The 19665-nt window shown below is 25.7% G+C and overlaps 1 protein-coding gene across 1 annotated transcript in view; it reads left to right on the plus strand.

Annotated features, from left to right (window-relative positions):
• The first annotated feature begins 2413 nt into the window (after positions 1-2413).
• LOC136974914 (vesicular glutamate transporter 1-like) overlaps positions 2414-19665 on the plus strand; it is an 89333-nt gene continuing 72081 nt past the window's right edge. The window contains exon 1 of the mRNA XM_067269939.1: positions 2414-3143. Within this exon, the coding sequence (XP_067126040.1) occupies positions 3076-3143 (68 nt within the window). The 5' untranslated portion in view covers positions 2414-3075. The remainder of the gene's footprint in view (positions 3144-19665) is intronic.

Consider the following 19665-nt stretch of genomic DNA (forward strand, 5'->3'; position numbering starts at 1 on the left):
TTTTATATTTAAATGTGATTAAATATAAAATATAAATTGTTCTGTTAGTATTCTATTATTATTCTTATTCAGAATAAGTAAAAGATTTTTAAACAGCGAAGAAAGAAGTTATATTTTTAATAAAAATTATATATTAATATTATTATAAAATTGATATAAAAATTATATTTAGAAACACAATTAAGATTTTTTAAAATTAATTACGTCTAGACAAAACTAGTAAAATAATAAATCAAAATAAATGATGAGAGGTCACATAATATAACGTTTTAAATCGATTAATTATATTGTAAATAATGAAAATTAAGTATATAATATATAAATTAATTATAATTAAAAATAATTAAAATTAATACGTGTGGGTGAAGATAATACTTAATTGGCATCAAATATATCGAAGTCTTACAGAAATATTTAAATATATTTAATTTTTAAATGTGTATATTTTTTATCTGAGATTGTTTTTAACAGTTAACTGCATTAATTATAATGAACAGAATTGTTTCCCAATTAAATTACATTCGAATTAATGTTTATTCCATGCAAAATGCCGGCGGATAAAACATAATAAATTTTAAAGAAAATTAAATAAATGACAATTCCATCTCCAGATACTTAATTTATAAAGTTTGGAAAACATTTATTAATTAATTATAATATATATAAAAAAAGTTTATTCACTTGTTAAAAACTTCATTAATTAATTTTTAATTTAAACTTTGATTAAATTTTATTAATATTAATATTATTATTATTACAATTATTGTTTTTTTAAACTTAATCTTTATTGATGTGTGAAGAAGTGTGAAGAAGCTGGTAGATTTTTTTGCTATTTTACAAGAAATAAATTTAAATTTTGGTAGAAATATTGAACCAAAAATGAAATTATTACTTTTTCTAATTTAAATATTTAATTATATATATATATATATATATATATATATATTATTGAAGGAAGACGAACTCTTCAAATCCAACCTCTTATAAATTTGATTCCTAAATGTGGATGAGCGGGATAAATCAATTTTTTTTAATTTAATTTTATTTTATTTCATTTTTTGAATAAAAAGGATACATTTATCATTGCGCAAACTCCGAGACGATGTCAGTATTCTCCTTCCGGTATCTCGCACTGAATTTCTTTCTCTCTCCTCATCCAATCTCGCTAATGGACCCGGCGGAATAGCTCTGAACCGAGATTATACTTATCGTCCAATAGCAAGTTACGTACTAACAGTTGCTATCCCTTCTCCCTCCCCACTACAGAAACGAAAAGTCACAACGTCACAACGTCTCCGGCGAAAGCTCATGAAAAATTCACGAACCGACCCGGGCCTGTTCTAAGTGAGATGCTGGGGGGTGGAGGTTACTAGAAAAGAGATGCATTTGAATTCATAGGAATTGTTTTACTTGATACATGCCGAGAGAACATAAGACTCGACGAAAATTCCGCAAAAGAAACCCTCGAATTTTATAATTTCAGTCACGAATTATGAAGAAATTATGCTTTTTTTTTTTACTTTTTTGGGGGGATAAGGGGAAGTAAAGAGAAACAGAGCGATTTTTATGTGTGTTACCTGAAAGAGTTGAAGCTATAAATGGATGAATTTTCATATTAAATTATTTAAATATATATAAATAAATTAAGGATTTCGCCATGATGTCACCTGAATTATTTAAAATATTTTGTAAGAATATATTATTATTTGATTATGAAAATAAGTTGAAAGTGATATTACATGTAAAGATTTAAAGCAGAAAATAAATTAAGTTAAAAAATTATTATTATATTATTTTATTTATATATATATATTTTTTTAAAATAAATTAATTAATAAACGAAGAAATAAAGAAAATTTTTAATTTTATTTTTAAAAAAAAATTATTGTTATTAATATTTTTGTAAACAACTCAAAATTTTTAAAATAATTTTTTAATTTAAATCTATTTTTAAGCAAATATTTATATTTGTATATTTTATTTTCTTTCCTTATTGATTATTTTATATAATATCTTATATAATGATATAAATTATGTATGGTTTTTGTATATAAAAATGATTAGAACGAATTTTAATATTTATTTTTATAAAATTTAAGTAATTAATTTAAATAAAAAACTTTAAAATTTTAATTTAAAAGTATTTATATTACTTCTTTAATTATTTTAATTTTTAATGAATTATAAATTGATGCAAGAGAAGAAGAAGAAAATATAGAAAGTTAGAAAAGGTCAATGGATCAAGACAAATAGGAGAAAGATGGATGTAATATTTAAGATTTTCTCTTATATTATTTGTTTCAATGTAATTGTTTTGAAGGAGGATGATGATGCTGTACCCTTCAACAGTTAACTTCTCTTTTTTATAATTTAAATAATGAATAAATATATAAAAGAAATTATTATATTATACGAAACGAAACGAATAAACTATATATATATATATTTATAAATATAAAAGGATAATAATAGTAAACAATTGTTTGTAAACGATACCCAGGAGGAGGAAGAAGAGAAGGAGAAGCGATGACGTTTTTCCAATCGAAAATATATCGGTTATATCGAGAAATGGGTCCGATTAGAGTACGAGACGGAGCAAACAATGATCAAAAATCTGATAAAAAATTTGAATTGCGTATTTGAAAATTGAATAGGAGTAATCAATAGACAAAGAGAAGTCTATTCTCTATTATTTTTTTTCAGTTTTAGTGGGAAGAGACGAATGCCTCGGACATATCTGTAGCACGATTCGGCATTCACCTTGCAAGCTGCACTCCATTACTTCACCCAATCACGTAACACCTACCTGTTTCTTTCTGCAACCGTTAATCCATCCAGATCGACCGCACAGCGCCTTCTGTCGTCAACTGCTGTAAACTGGCCCAAGAATCCCAGCTAATTATGCCAACGGCAGAGTATGTGGCGTTGTAGAGCAGGGCGGCCAAACTCCCCGTGTCCGAGATTCTGGCAAAAGCTCTACCATCCTTGTGAGTGTCGTCGGCTAACTTTAACATCGTACACTTCGTGTTTTCGCCATCCCCTCGAGCCGTAATTTAAACGGCCTTACACACGACAATGCCTATAGGAAGTGTGGGTGCTATGAAAGGTGCGGTGTTTAATCAACAGGACCAAAATGGACCAGGGTGAGTGACGCTTTAATTAATTATTATTTTTTTAATTTTAAATTATTTAAATCCGTTTTAAAGGCTAAAATATACAGACGATCCGCCATTTTTTTACGTTGGATATATTAACTTTTCCTAATTTAAATTTGGTGTTTTTTCAAATCGAAACTCGTAAGAGTGGCGGAGAATATTGTAATTATTATCACTACTACTGGGAATATGCCGTTACCTCAATGTTTTTACTTCTATATGATTTAAAATCGAGAAGTTACAAATTACTTGCGAGGGTTGTGACTTCTATTAGAAGAGACTACCGACCTCTTTCACTAGTTGGTCTGCGGGGGGCTGTTCTGAGTCTCTCTACTCAATTTTCTCAATCAAGAAAGCGAGGACAAGACAAAAGCTCTGCTTGGTTTACTCTTAATTCTTCCTTTCCCTCTTTCAACTGGTTTCTTTGACGTTTAATCGAATATTTCCCTTCCCTTTTCCATCTCGAAACATGCAAATTTATAAACTTTGATTAAATCATTGCCAATTCTAAGCAATTTCCTCTTAATTACATTAAACTAACGTAAAAATTCAACATTTAAAATATACAAACATTTAATTAAACATTTTCTTTTAACCCACAGACTTATTTGCATTACAGTTGTGTTTTACAGTGAAATCTGATTTACAGGCGTCCATTACTTTGCTTTAAAGGTAAACAGCATATTTCTCCGGAGATAAGTCATATTAATTCTTTGGTATAAAATAAGATATATTTTAATTAAAAGTGAATAAACGTGTTTATTAATATTGATTTCGATTTTTCTTAAATGTTATTTTCTCGATTAATAATTGTTAAAGTATTTAATTTCTCTATCTACGAAATTTCTGCTTATAAAATGATATCGTTAAAGAAAATTTTCTTGAAATATTCTTTAATGTTTTAATTACATTTATTTTTATAATAAATATATTATTTTAAATTCGATAATTATTAGGAAAAAAAATTAAAATTTTTTAAAATGGAATAGTTTCCTTTTAATAGCGAGAAAACGAATTCGTATTTAAAATTAAATTATATTAAATTTATTTTTACTTATTTTAAAGAGTTTATTAATAATCTAAAGCTTAAATTTTAATATTTAATAAACTTTAAAATATTATAATTTTGTTACATAACATTATATATAACCTTAGACGTGTTATATATATATTTTTTCAATTGATAATACATAAAAATTTAATTAAAAATTAGAATATTCTAGCTTTTATTTATAATAACATTCGAATAAATAAATAAATTTTATAAATAAATCCATCTAAATGTTATCAAGTAGTTAAAGAAAAGATAAATAAAAATCGATATTTAATAGAATTAGAACGTTTTATATATAATAAATATATAAAATGATAATTTATTATAAAAATTATTAAAATAATATAATTCATTTTATTGTTACACACAAAAAATAATATAAAATAAAATTAGAATTGAATTATACATTTTCTTTCTCCTTCTACAGAATCATTTCGTGTAGGTGTTAGCAATGTTTCTGTTATTAAAATGAAAGCAAATTACAGACGAGGAAATTTATAAAAATTGTTTTTATATAAATATTTATCTTAAAACATGTTAAATTTTCCTAACGAGATAATACAAAAATTTCTTTCTTCTGTAAAAAAAATTTTCTGTTTGATTAAAGTTAAGTGAAATTTCTGTTACCGAATCTTATTAAATCCATGCCATCAAACCGAATTATTTTTTCCATAATTGTTGACTCGTAAAAAAAAGGAAAAAAGGAAAAACCTAACCGATGTCATCTTGACTACATCATTAATAGAATTTTCAAAGGATAGAAACTTTTACTGGCAATTAAAAATTTTTAAAATAAAATTACTTTATAGATTTTTATTGAAGTTTACTAATTCTAATTGATCTAAACATTTTTGTTTGTTTATTTATTGTGTATTATTTTATATACACATACATAAAAGCTCTTCTAATAAATTATATACATACAAAACAAAAATATTTGCTAATAAGATGAGATAATTTACATAAAATATTTAGAAAATAGTAACTGCAATTTAAAATATGTACTCTATAGTTCTATATACACCAACTTATTTAACTAATAATTTTGAATATACAGTATACAACATATACGTTATGTATATACGTGTATAGCTATATATTTACTTGCAAAATATATTCTGTATATTTATATATAGCATATTTTATATGCTGTATATTTATATATTTATATAGAAAGGGGGAAGAAAGAAGAGAGAGGTTTAAAATATATTTGGTAAAATTTTATTAAAATTATAATATATATATATAATATATAAATTTAGATGTTTATTTATTTAAATCTATTTTTAAATTTTACTCATTTCTTATAAAATTGTTTCAAAAATTAAGTAAATAATATAAAACTACCATTTGATCCTTTCTTATATTTTTCATTAAATTTATTTTTATAAAATTTTATTTACAGTATAAGATAATCTCAATATACTTAATTAAGTATTAAGAATAAAAATAATAACATCAAAAGAAATATTTTTTAGTTCTTTTATTTAATATTTATTTCTAAAAATCTGATTTTCCGATTAATATCTTTAATTAAAGTAATTTGATCCCAAAATTCTATATATTTTTATTGACATTAAATTACAATTAACCAGATAAAAATTAATTCTGATTTTTTGTGCATGAAGCTTTATATGAATTTCATATTAAATCTGCAGAAATATGCATATTTATTTAGAAAATGCATTAGGAGACGATTAAAAAATTATCTCGCCACACAAAATTTACATGTTTAAATAAAATTTGCATGCTAATTAATTGTAAAACCATGAAAAATAAAACGTATTTAATTATAAAGTCAAAATAGAGGCTTTTATATATATATATATATATATAGATAGATAATAACTATTCTGTGAATAGTAAGCTATTCAATATGCTTCTACTGTATCTCTCATGGTTTTATTTAGTGAATGCATTTGGTATTATTCACTTCCCTGCTTAATATTTCAAAGGGAATAGGGATGAATCCCTCACTTCCTTTTCATACGTACACATGTCGGTCAACTTTGCTGACGCATCATTTTATCTAAAAATGTTTCATAGAGAAAAAAACTACACAAAAATGACTTGATGTACACAAAATGACAAAAATGTATATAATTTAATATTTAATACATTAAATTATATTATTTTATTATTAAATAAGCCTAATATTGATTAGATAAGCAAGTGAATACGTTCGTTTTAAGATTCTAAACCACGTTTATCGTGCTATAAATAATTAAAATTGACTATTTATACCTTAAAATATTATTTACTTATTTGAATTTAATACTTAATTAGTGATTGCTATTTTAGATTTAAATTTTGTTTAATAAGGAAATCCTTTTCTTTAATTGCTTTAAAATTTAATTGGTGTTACGTAGTTGAAGGGATAGAATTCTGTGATTTTTAGTATATTCGGTACTAAAATGGGTTTCGTTGTTGGTGTAGAAATAGATTTACAGTCAAACCAACTTCACAATCACATCATGTTCCCCTAAGAATTGGCAAGCGTTGAGAGTCAGCAGCTAATGTCGCCCAGGGCAAATTTTAGTGTAACAATAGAGTCGAATAGCCGAAAGCTACCCTGTCTTTGAGTTTAGACTTAATATCCCTTAAAAGCATCCTATTTAAAATGAATTCGGAAAAAGTAAAGCAACAACTTTCGCTTTCGAAATTTGTTTACAATCCCTCATCCTCCGCATCACGTGCATTCTACATCCTCCTCATCATCTACGTCCTGCATCCCCCATTTGAAAAGACCTGATAAACTACGTAAAAAAAGGAAGCCGAGTAAATGAATTTAATCCCATTTCTGTACTTAATTTTCATCCGAATCTGAATATAAGTTTTTTCTTGTCACTAATTAGTCGTTGTGTGTTTTTTTAAACTCATAACACGCTTAATTAGTCTCCGAGTGTATGTATAATTACCGTTAAAACTGTATAAAAATGTCTTCTACTAGTTGCACTTGTTTCTATGCAATACAAAATCATATGCTGTATTGCCTGTGGGAAACTAACGATATACAGACGTCTGAAATATTTACAGGAGTTTATTTCCCACGCTTCTATCGTTGCCACATTGTAACTCCCTGATGACTTTGAAAATTTTATGCTTACCAATGGACTTTATACAGTGGAATTTCAATATTCCATTCTCTCTTAACGAGTTTTTTTAAGAGGAAAGGAACATAAAATAATTTCAAATGATTAATTTTTATGGAAGAATTTATTTTCATAAATTAAAGTCTCTTGCTATTTAGCTGGTGCTCTTGATGCTCTGGTTTTGTTTTTTCTACTCTTCCTTAACATTTAATGTCAAGGAGAATGAGTGAAAGAACTGTTAAATAAAATAACCGAATGTAACAGGTGCAAATTAATTATTCAGGAGTGGAGCAACGTTAAAAATTGTTTAGGTTGTTAAACTATATACAGATATACACTTTATATCTTTCTTTCTACTGAATAATTTATAGGTAGGTTCAAAAAACGGGATGCAGTAGGAAACTTTAAGTATCAAAATTTCTATTTTCGTTTCACAGAAATAAAAATTTCAGCATCTTATTGTAAATGATTTCGATAAGATAAATATCTTTTCTATTATTATTATTATTATTATTATTACATTAATTTATTTTTCGGTATATATAAATGTTAATTTGCTGTTTAGGATACGAGTAGAAACTTTACTATATTTAAAATAAATTTCGGTGATACAGAATTATATTAAAGTAAGTTGTATGTAAGTTAATTAAGCTATAGTTTAGGGCCTCGCGTTAAGAGCTTAAGGCCTCACATTTTTACGTGTGTAATTATTTGGTGGAGGGTAAAGGCCTTTTATATGTTATAGCTTAAGACCTGTTATATAGCTGTCTTGTTAGATATTTATATAACAAATATAAATATATTTAAACTATGTAAACGAGGAGAAGGGCCTATTTTATGTTATAGTTTAAGGTTATTTGCTATACAATTGCATTTAAGCCATATAAATTAGAGAAAAGGTTTGTTATATGTTATAGCTTAAGGCCTATGTGAGAAGTCTATAGTACTGCTTTGAAGCGATATTTTAAATATATAACATTTTGTAATTTAATTTATAAATTTGATAAAATGTGAATTATTTTCAAATAAATTAGAAAATTTTAATAATACTTAACTAATTTATGTAAAAATAATAGCTGTTATACTATTATAAATTTATAATATTAACTTAAAGTAATTTAATCCTATAATTAATTCTAATCTTCTTATTCACAGTTTAAAGTACAGTATATTTACATTCTTTGAAGGCCTATAGGCCTAGGTGAAGGTTGAGAGTCGCATTTCGTGAGAAGAATGGCGATAAATTGAACAATTAATTCGTATAATATATCTAGAACTGTATAATTCTAATTGTTACCTCATAAAATTAATATTTTAACTAATAATTTGTCTATATTTTATCTATAAATATTAAATTGTTTAATAGTAAATGAATTATATCTTATATTATATATATAATTATATAATTCTATGTGTTAAAACGTGCTACAATTATGAATATTTTTAATAACTTTTATAAAATTTATAAGCAGTAAAATTATTTACAATTAATTTATATTTATATTATAATAAACGATATAAATTAATTTTAATTAATTACTTAGAAAGATGATGATGAATGTAGATAAAAAGAGCATCATCCTGATGCTCTTTCTTATCCACATTCAACCATTAACTTTAAGCTGTATTTTATAGAAAATCAAGCATCTGGAATGGATATTTTTTACTTTTATTTTAAAAAAAAAGTTGTAAAAATGTAAAATCATTGTAAAAATTGATGTAAATATGCTCTTTTTCTAAAGAAAAACAAGTCTAAGTATATGATAAATGTTTACTCGAAATAAAAATCTAAGCTCAGTTGGTTAAAAATAATCGTTTAAATAACAATAATACGTTATTCGTTATTTGATCTATTTAGCATTTAAAGCAAGTTCTACAAGCAAAATATCAAAGTCATTGTAGATACGACTAGAATAGATTACGCCCTGATCTATTCTGTCCTATGAATTTCAAAGCAGTCTATCACACGATCAGATAAGCAACAACATTGAATTCGATTAAAGAAATGTAATTTAAATAATCAGCAATAAAATAATATATTATCTCCCATTTTTATACACATATAAATTTGTGTATGGCTTATAAAATTAATTAAACATAGGCTTATAATTAAATATTGAAGTTATAAATATAATTCAACATGTTTAGCATTTTTATTTATATTATTCTAAATATACGCATTAAATTCGAGTAATTTCTTAAATTATTTATAAATATTCCATTTAAAAATTTCGTTAAAATCCTTTTAATAAATTGATTTTAAGTATGGAAAGTCAACTGTAAACAAGGCCTGATTATTTTAGATTTATCCATTTTTTTTATTAAAATCTTTCAAAAATTATCATTTATCATTTAATGAAATACATTTAGCCTTTTATTAAGTGTATTACATTAAATATTTATGGTTAAAACTTTATAATTTTATAAAAGAATCCGTGTTAAATGTTATCAACATTCTGATCATCATCGTAATTTTATAAACTTTCACAACTTATTTATTTTCTAAACTTAGTTAAATATTTATAAAGTAGGAAGAAAAATACTTATTAATTTACAATTCTTACTTTTTAAAATGTTAAATAATTTATTTTTCTTGTTGTTTTATCATGCCAAATGCTGTAACTTCAGACAGCACGATGCTACAAGTTCATCATTTTTCATTAATCGAATATTTAAATAAAGTAAAATAAAATATTTCTACGTATAAAAATATAAAAAAATATGATTAAGTAATTGTCATTAAATTAAATTATTTTATTATTAAAGCTCTAGTCTAAAGCTATTATCACATTACTAAATAAAAATGCAAGACATACTATAGGATCTGTCAAATTATATAAGAATTTAAACACAATTATCTTTTTGATTTTAATTTAGATCTATAATTTTAATTAATTTGTTTGATTGTAGCCTTGTTCAATTCGATATAGGCCTAAAGTCATTTGCAAAATTGAACTAATCCTATGCACAAATATCATTACTTAAGCTTGAATTACAGATAATTGTAATTAAATCAAATTAAAATAAACGAATGTGTATCTGTACATAAAAATAACATTATAAATTTGTTTATAATGCTTTATTTTATTATATTCTATAGGAAATTACTATATAGCATTAACGAAATTCTATTGATATAAGATTAAAATTCTTCTTCTCTCCTCATCCAAGGGGTTGTATCTAGCCTACAGTCCACAATGTTTAAATTAAAATTAATATTAAATAAGTTTAATTTTAATTTTTTTTTTAAATTATGTGAATTTTAAATGTTTGCTACACTAAACGATCTTTATTATTATTATTATTATAATGACAATAGGAATTTCATTGTGAAAGTTCAACGTATCGTAGATCGATATGTTAAATAATCGATTAGAAAATTCTAAATGGAATAGACAAAATTTTCTCTCTGTTTAAATAAATCTCATTATTGATTACAAGTGACTGTTACACGGTGTCTTTTGATATCTCATTTTATAGTCTACACATAAAGGGATATTGATAGCTCTTCTTTAGCACAATGTTATTGATATTTTCGTGGAAAAAAACCTCGAATTACCCCCTTTAAAATACACGTTTCTATTTTAGAACTTAAACTAAATATAAACATGTTTTGTATCATTTAATTTTACTTTAAAAATATAATTTAGTTAAGGTTTCAGTAGTCTAATTTGCATTTGAAACGGTGCTTTTCCATACTAGATACAGGGGTATTGTTATATTTCTATATCTAATAATATAAATAATTATGGATCAATTGCTATGTACTGTACAGTACTTTAAGAAAAAATATCTTTCTAATAGATAATAATATTAAATATAATATATTTATTTAAATGTCTTCGAAATTATGGACGTAACACTTTTGCTTTTTGTCTGCCAAATTCGCACTTTCGTGCATTTTCAGCTGAAAAATCAAAATTTGGAGCTATCGTGAAGTAGAGCTTTATCTTTTCCTCATTTTTTTCTTATCTCCTCGTACTCTTCCTTATCCTATTTCTTATCCTTCACACCCTTCTTTTTCCTCTTTCTTACCCCCTTAGACTCTTTTTTATTGTCTTTTTTAATCTCTCAGACTCTTCCTTATCCTCTTTGTTATCCCCTCATACTCTTCCTTATCCTCTTTCTTATTTTCTTTCTTACTCCCTCACACTTTTTCTTATCCTCTCACAATTTTCCTTACGCCCTTAGACTCTTCCTCATCATCTTGCTTATCCCTCAAACTCTTCCTTTCTTTATCTAGACTCTTCAGTAGGCTAATAATAATAATAATAATAATATAATACTTTAAAGTAGAGTTTCTGCCAGTTTTGTTTTCGGGTAACAGCAAAGTCATTTATGAAAATTAGTTTTTATTGCCAGTTTTCTGTTTAATCTATAGTTTTAACGCATTCAATAATGTCATATATAGTACGTCGTATTAGAGGTCCTATTCGTTGTAAAATACATTGAATAGGGCGTTAAAATTAGTAAAATTAAAATTTATTTGCTGTAATAAAGGATTTATAATTTTACTTTCTTCACTTTGTTGATTGTTTCCCTTCCAACACATTTTTAGAAATGTATTATGCCTGAACATCGAGGTTTTCCTGTATTAATATAAATATTATTATAATTTATTTTTTAAATTATTCAGGAATATTTTATTATAATTTATATTTCAGTATTGATTTAGCATTTATTCATTAAATTATATCATTTTTTTTAATTCTTAAAATAAAATTTTGTAGACGAAATGCCTTACGTAACAGGATAAACGTTCTTTGTAACTTTATTAATAAATAATAATAATAATAATTTAAATTTCAATTAATAGTATGCGTGTATTAAAATGTGTTTTGATTATTTAAAATAATAACTTTTTATAAAATGAATAAATTAATTTTTATCAATAATTGAGTATTCAGATTGGCTTGTGAGACATTAAGGGGTGGGACCATAGCACCCGAACTAATACACCGATTTTCCTAAAAATATCTAGAAAAATTCCTCCCTAATCCGCAAATCCCCCTGCAAAATTTCAAACATTTCGACAAAAGGAACAGGAATTATTAAGCTTCAAAGTGAATGAACAAAATCGAGCCCCCACATACAGAAAAAATCCCCAAATTATTTTGAATTTCAAGGTACCTCGAGTTCAAAAATGTACAAATTTTGAGGGGGGCCAGGTTTTAACCGAGAGCTATACTTTCCTTCTGTTTTATAACAGAGAAAAGTAAAAAAAAAAAAATAAATAAATTATAATATTACTAAAAGATATTTTTGTACTATAAAATAATACAAACACTACAAAATAGAAGAATTAATAACAATGTAAATAATAATATAAATGCAAAATTTTAGATTAAACGGATTTTTTTTTAGATTAAAATATCTTTTCGAGTGATCACGAGCAGTTTCGTGGAAATGCATTATAGATGTTGTATATACGTATGTATATATATATATATATATATATATATATATATATATATATGCTTCATAATAGTATAGACTAATTTGCTTAGCATTTAGATCGATCTGGTGTTATCGATCAGTCATCAACAAACCAGCAACCGGTCACATGGTCTCGTGATCGCGAATAGTGTTGTCATGGTGAGCAATCGCACGCGACACTTGCCTGTTTCAATTGGTCGACGATCAGAAACCTTCAATTGACGTAACCAAGGTAATAGACAACTTTGGATAATTCTGATTGGTTAATTAAATACGATAATCGCATCCGAATGACCAATCGCTAATGAACTTATTAAACCATACATTTAGGTGTTAATAAAGTATAATAAATGCTTCCCGAGCTTAAAATTCTCTGAAATAAACTATTGTGAAGTAAATAAATTTAAAGTGTATTCATAATTTTAAAAAAATGACGGTGTCTCCATCTGGTGCAAAGATTTTCAGTAAGATAAACGTGTTCATTGGTGTGTAAGGAATTTAATTGTGTTTTAACGTCATGTGATTATGATCTGCGAGTTTCAGTGTATAAAAGTTCATTTATATCTTGAATGTAAATTTTGCACATTAAGTGATGGCATCGATCATGTACTGTACAGTACAGAAGGGCATCATTGTAAAAATGTAATTAATGATGAAAATTTCATGCTATTTTTTGCAAAGAAGCGATGTAAAAAACGCAATTTAAGTGATTATTTATAGTGTTTTATGTTACGCATTAGTACATTATCAATTAATGTAAATTAATTGTTATAACTGTTAAAAATTACAACAAAAAGTCAATGTCAATTGCATTACTTTATTTTTTTTTGTAATAAATAATTTATTTAACACTGAAAAATGTCTCGTATCAAATAATACACCTAACAATACAAATTTTATCTGTAAAATGTGTATTTTTAGACACTGTTTAAGGAAATTACTGATTGTTTTAAACGTTTCATACCCAAATACAACGCCTAAAAAAACATACATTTCTATTTTCTACAACAGATTAATTTTCTTTATCAACTGGTAATGTTTCAATTGGATACGTTTACAAAGAAATAATAATAATAATAATAATTTTTTCTGGCAGGTAGATGAAACAATTAAATTTCTATCAAGGACAATAATTAAATACGTTTGATACAGAGAAACTTGTATTCATTATCAAAACATTTCCCTTTTGTAAGCTGTCATTACGTGGGGATAAATATAAAGTGAGTTGAGTTTGTCAATCACTTAACGAAGGACCAGAACTAACTACTCCATACCCAGGTAATGTTTAGTAGAATAGAATGATACCGTTTCTATGACGACACGCTCACGTGATCGCCGTCAATGTCATGTGACTTTACGATCCCCTATGGTATTAATAGAAGCGATAATATGTTAGTTTTCCTGGGTCGGCTCGTTCTATACGTTTAGGTCAAAGATCGTATCTGGAAAAAAGTTACAACTTTGCGTGACTTACGTACCAGCAACAAGCCTCTAAATGAGCAGGATTGTTCGATAATATCATAGAATAAAACTGTTTTAACTGTATATTGATTACGGGGGAACACGATCACTTCTGTATCATATCGACTAACCTGAATAAAAACGACCAGAGTGATCGTAATTAATTAATTTTTCTGATATTTTTACTTACAAAATTCATTTCTGCCAATGTAAATTGTAATTAAAAGATGTTTTTTTTTTTTTTAAACAATAAATAAATTATTTTGTTTATGATTTTGATTATGTAGTTTTTGCCGGCTGAAAATCCATTTTTGTTTACAATAATATGCTTAAGTGTGCAAGTAATCGTGTTTAAATTTTAATTAAATTTATTTAAAATATATATTCTCTCTGTCTGTAAATTTAACGTGTTTACCATTCTTCATATTTAGAGCTTTCAATTCAAGATACAATACGTTCTCAGATAAAATAATCAGTTATTTTTTAAAATTTCCTTTGAAAAATTAAGGTATAAAAAAGTATTTGGACCTTAATTTTTGTAAAATTTAGTTCTAAGCAAGCATTTAGATCTTAATTTTCCAGAAAATTAAGCTCTAAATACATGCTTAGACCCTATTTTATATCATGAATTAATGTATTTATATAAAATTATACTGTAAAGGGTTAAATAGTTATTTATAAGTGTAAATTGTCATTAAAAATATGCAACATTTGATGGATTTATATTTATTTATAACCTTTAAAATTGATTCTTAAAAATTCCGTTTTAAACAGGTTCATCTGAAATATTTTTAGAAGGGTCCTAACAACAGTAAAGTTAATGTTGTTATAAGAATTAATATAAAAATTTGAAGATTATTTAAATATTTTCTATTTATTTTTCGTATATTTTTACTATTTTTTAAAAACCAATTAAAAATGTTATTTGTAGCAATTTAAAATTCATAATTATCTAAATTTAATTAAGATTTAAATAATATTTTTCTTGGAGATAAAATGTAAAATATTATTATTACGCTTAAGGACTAATTTCAAAGATTTATACTTTTAATCTCTTGGCATTAATAACTTTACAATTAATTATAAAACTTTTTAAAATATAATTTAGTTGGTTATATTCTGCTTTTAAGTTTTTATTTTACAGTAAAACCTGTGTAAATCGGAACGTTTTTCCGGTTTGACAGGTTTCCGTTTTGAGCAGGTTTCTTACTGTATATTAACTCGCTTTTATTATTAATAAAATAATAAATTTAAGCTGTTTTGCTTTAAACATTTTAAATAAAAGTTACTCCTGACGTTTAAAAAGCTTTAAATCTGTAAAAAAATTATAACTGAATGGCCTGTCTGTTTGTCTGTCGTCTTACGGGATTAATAATTTAAGTAAAAAATTGTTGGATTTTTATACAAAGGCAAGCATTTACTCGATGTAATTACTTTCTTCCAATATATTTATGTGGCACGAGTCTGTGGCTTTCATAAAATTAAATCCAAAGGTGGAAGGTTACACGTAACAAAAACAAAAAATGCATAATATAAATGGGCGGAAAATGATTTTACTTATAAAATATTACCCTAAAAATAGGGCTTTTGTATCATAAATCACCTTTATACATTAGCGTGCTTAAAACATAATTTTAATTTACATTATCTTCAAAGTATGTGCCCAATTTAAAAGTGATTGCCCCATTTATGTGTTGGGATATATATTTAACATAGATTTATTTCGGAAATTAAGTACAATAAAGTACTTACTAATGAAAAATATCAATTTTGTGAATTAGTCCCCTAACGATGAAAGTTAATTTACAACTTTATTCATTAGACCTGTGTGTTGCTGTGTATTTGATGCGCCCAACACAACGTTTTATGAGAATTAAGAGAGAAACGATCTTTCGTCACGACACACTTATTCAAAAGCGCCCCCCTACTACTACTACTACAGTACGAAATTAAGCGATAAGGTCTAGGTGTTTCCAGCAGGTCATGTGTGTTTCTCTTCAGTCCATTATACTGATTGATGTGTCTTCTATCGACATTGTTCGATATGGTCTAACTTCATTTAATTCTAGAAAACTGCTTCGATTAATTTAGTTTAGTGCTTTAACCTCATTTCCTACATCCTCTAAGCTATTAAATTCTAAAATTTCATGCCTTCTTTTTCTAAAAAATGGTTTAGAATGCCACTTAGAATCTAAACACAGGCCATATGCAAGCTGAAGTTATAAAGGTTCGGATGCTTTCTATTCAGGGAATTTAGTACAGTGAAACCTGTTTAAAACGAAAACCTGCCTTAACAGAACGAATTTTTCGGAACGGAACGTTGAAAAACATCTGTTCAAAACGGAACTTGCCAAACCGGAAGTATACTCGATACCGGATGATTCCGGTTTACACAGGTTTTACTGGAATTATGTTATATTAACAATAAATATTTATTTATAAACTGTAATTTTTAATAATAAAACTTAATTTTTGCTAGAAAATAGAAATATAATTTTTACAAACACTCACATACACTTCATTGTTTATCGAATTGAATTCGAAAATGTAGCCTTAAAATTTGATTTAAAATTCTAGTTTTATTATATCATAAGACAATATATTATCTTATATGTAGTAAACCCTGTGTAAGCCGAAATCTCATGATACCGATTTTTTTTCTGGTTTAGCAGGTTTCTCTTTCAAACAGTTCTTTTTAAACATAGAAAATCGCTCCGTTCCGAAAAATTCTTACTGTTTAGGCAGGTCCCGGTTCCGTTTTGGACAGGTTTTACTACATAATATTATAAGCAAGTAATTAAATATCTGATATTCATTTTTATTAACGCAAAAATAAAATATCTTACAATATTCAGTTCATAGGTCTGCTTTATAAGTTCAATAGTTATGTTGGAAACCCAATCAAACTTGTAATAACGGCCACCTGTAAACGGTAGTCCACTTTTTTCAGGAAGGTTCCTTTATGAAATGTGTACAAAATAACTTCCATACAACGGCAATCGTTGAACAATGGCAATTGTTTTTGTTTTTATTAGTGTTCGTTGTTTTGAGGTTTTAATTTATATATTTAGAACCTATTTCAAACTTAAATTTTAAGGCTATAACACGATATAATCTACTTAAAAGTTAGTGTGTATTAAGCTGTAGAATAGTAAATTATTTAAAATAATATATTATTATATCCTAATTAAATTTATAGTTATATAATCACAGGCCAAATAAACAGACTAATATTAATTTAATAAGTTAAATAATTCCATAATAAACATAAATCTTCACTTTTATGTGGCAAGACATTTATTAAGTAAAACCTGTCTAAAGCGGAACTTGAATAAAACAGAAACCTGCCTAAGTGGAAAAAAAATCATCAGAATTGATCGATTTTCTCCGTTAAAAGAAACCGGTTCAAAATGGAAACAGGAAAAAAATAATCGGTATCTTGTGATTTCGGCTTACACAGGTTTTACTGTATTAATTATTGATGTAAGAACAGGGTGAAAATACTTTTAATCATATATTATTGTTATATATACAAATAATAAGCCATAGAACCGTACTTATAGGTCCTAAATAGTTAATGAAGATTTTCTGTTTGTTTACAAGGATTTTCTTAACAGCTCAACATCTTCAATGGATGTTTCACGTGATTCACAGATAAATCTTGCTACTTTAGTAGCAAATTCTGATATAAAAAAATAGCGATTTTTCTTCTCTCACATGAATTTGTGACATTAAATATCGTTTCAGCTCATTCAGAAAAGGATATCAATGATTCTAAATTCTCCATTCAAGAGCATTATAGTAAATTCTATTAAATTCTACGGTTATTTCTCATGAAAATTGCAATTTGAAACACCAAGATTTCATCTATTATAGATTCTAAGTAACCTAATATATTAATTTATTATATAAATTTACGTTTATAATTCGAATATATGTTATGCCCATTGATCTTAAATTGAACTATCACATGTTAATTACTGTATATGTTTGGATAAGCAATCGATTTTCGACATTAATTGTAATTAAATTGGCTTTTTAAAGGTCCTAGATGACAATTATCATACTAAATTTAGTTTCTTATTAACTAAATTTGGCCACACGCGATTTTAATTTTATAATGATTTTATTTTCTTTATTTTTTCTGTTAAATTTTTAGCTAAAATATACGTAAAATGATCTTTTTTTTTGCAAAATTATCTCTAAAAATCCTTCAAATACACTTAACATTCATTAATAAAACTTTTCACAGATGAATTTGAGAGAATTAATAAGAAAATAATCAGATATTTACGTAAAAATATTTAAAATATTCATATTATTCAATATTCAAAGACCTTGATGAAGACGGATCCTAAAATTTTATATTTAAATATACTTAGTTTCACTTTAATTTTGTAAATTCAGCGAAACCTGTCTAAAATGGAAACTTGTCTAAACAGAAAAAAATTCTTCAGGACAGTGCGATTTTCTAAACCTGTTCAAACGGAAACCTGAAAAAATATTCGATATCGTGCAATTCCGAGGTTTACTTTAGATACATTAAATTCTACAGAATATTTATTTAATATATATTTTATTTATAAAATACGATAAAAATCAAACTATGGAGTCTAAGTGATGAATCTTATTTTACTATATTTGAAGTATTGTTTATAAGTTAATGTAGGTTCTTCGAAGTAATGAATAATTTAAATATTCTTTATGAAAAATCATATAGAATATTTCACATCGATATTCTTTTAGATCTCGAGGATTTAATTAAAAAAAATACAAAGAAATTGTCCAATAAGCTCAACAAGGTTTCATTTTTAATATATAAATTTGGCAATTCACTTGTTTTAATCGCTAGAGTATGATTTAGATGTTTCTAATTTTTGTCTTTAACTTACTTTTATCTCCCCATAATACAGTAAAACCTGTCCAAAACGTAATCTGTCTAAACAGAAAAAATCCTTTGCCACTGAGCGATTTTCTATCTTGAAAAACACAACCTGTCAAACCAGAAAAAATTCTCGATATCGGGCGATTCCGGTTTACACAGGTTTTACACTATACAGTACAAATGAATATTCCATAAATGCATCTTGTATTTTAGCTCTTAACCTTAGTATCACGTCGTTCTTTTTTCAGAGCCACTCTTAATACTATAAATATAGAATATTATTTATTTAACAATAAAAATGTGCATATTTCTTATATATAAAAGTCATAGTCTTAATTTAATTAAAATAAAATCCGTGTAAACCGGAATTGCACAGTACCGAATGTTTTTTCCGGATTGGCAGGTTTCTGTTATAAACGTGGTTTTTCTAACAGAAAATTGCTACATTCCTTTTAGGCAGGTTTTCCTTTTGAACAGGTTTCACAGTATTTTATTTTGTTTTTTCTTGTATCTGAAATCTCAAACATTCTCAGAAGGATTCACTCGTCTAAAGTTTATACAGTATTATAATGAATATTTAAT

Source organism: Centruroides vittatus, unplaced genomic scaffold, assembly GCF_030686945.1.
Source record: "Centruroides vittatus isolate TY-2023 unplaced genomic scaffold, ASM3068694v2 contig_10, whole genome shotgun sequence".
Taxonomy (NCBI): domain Eukaryota; kingdom Metazoa; phylum Arthropoda; class Arachnida; order Scorpiones; family Buthidae; genus Centruroides; species Centruroides vittatus.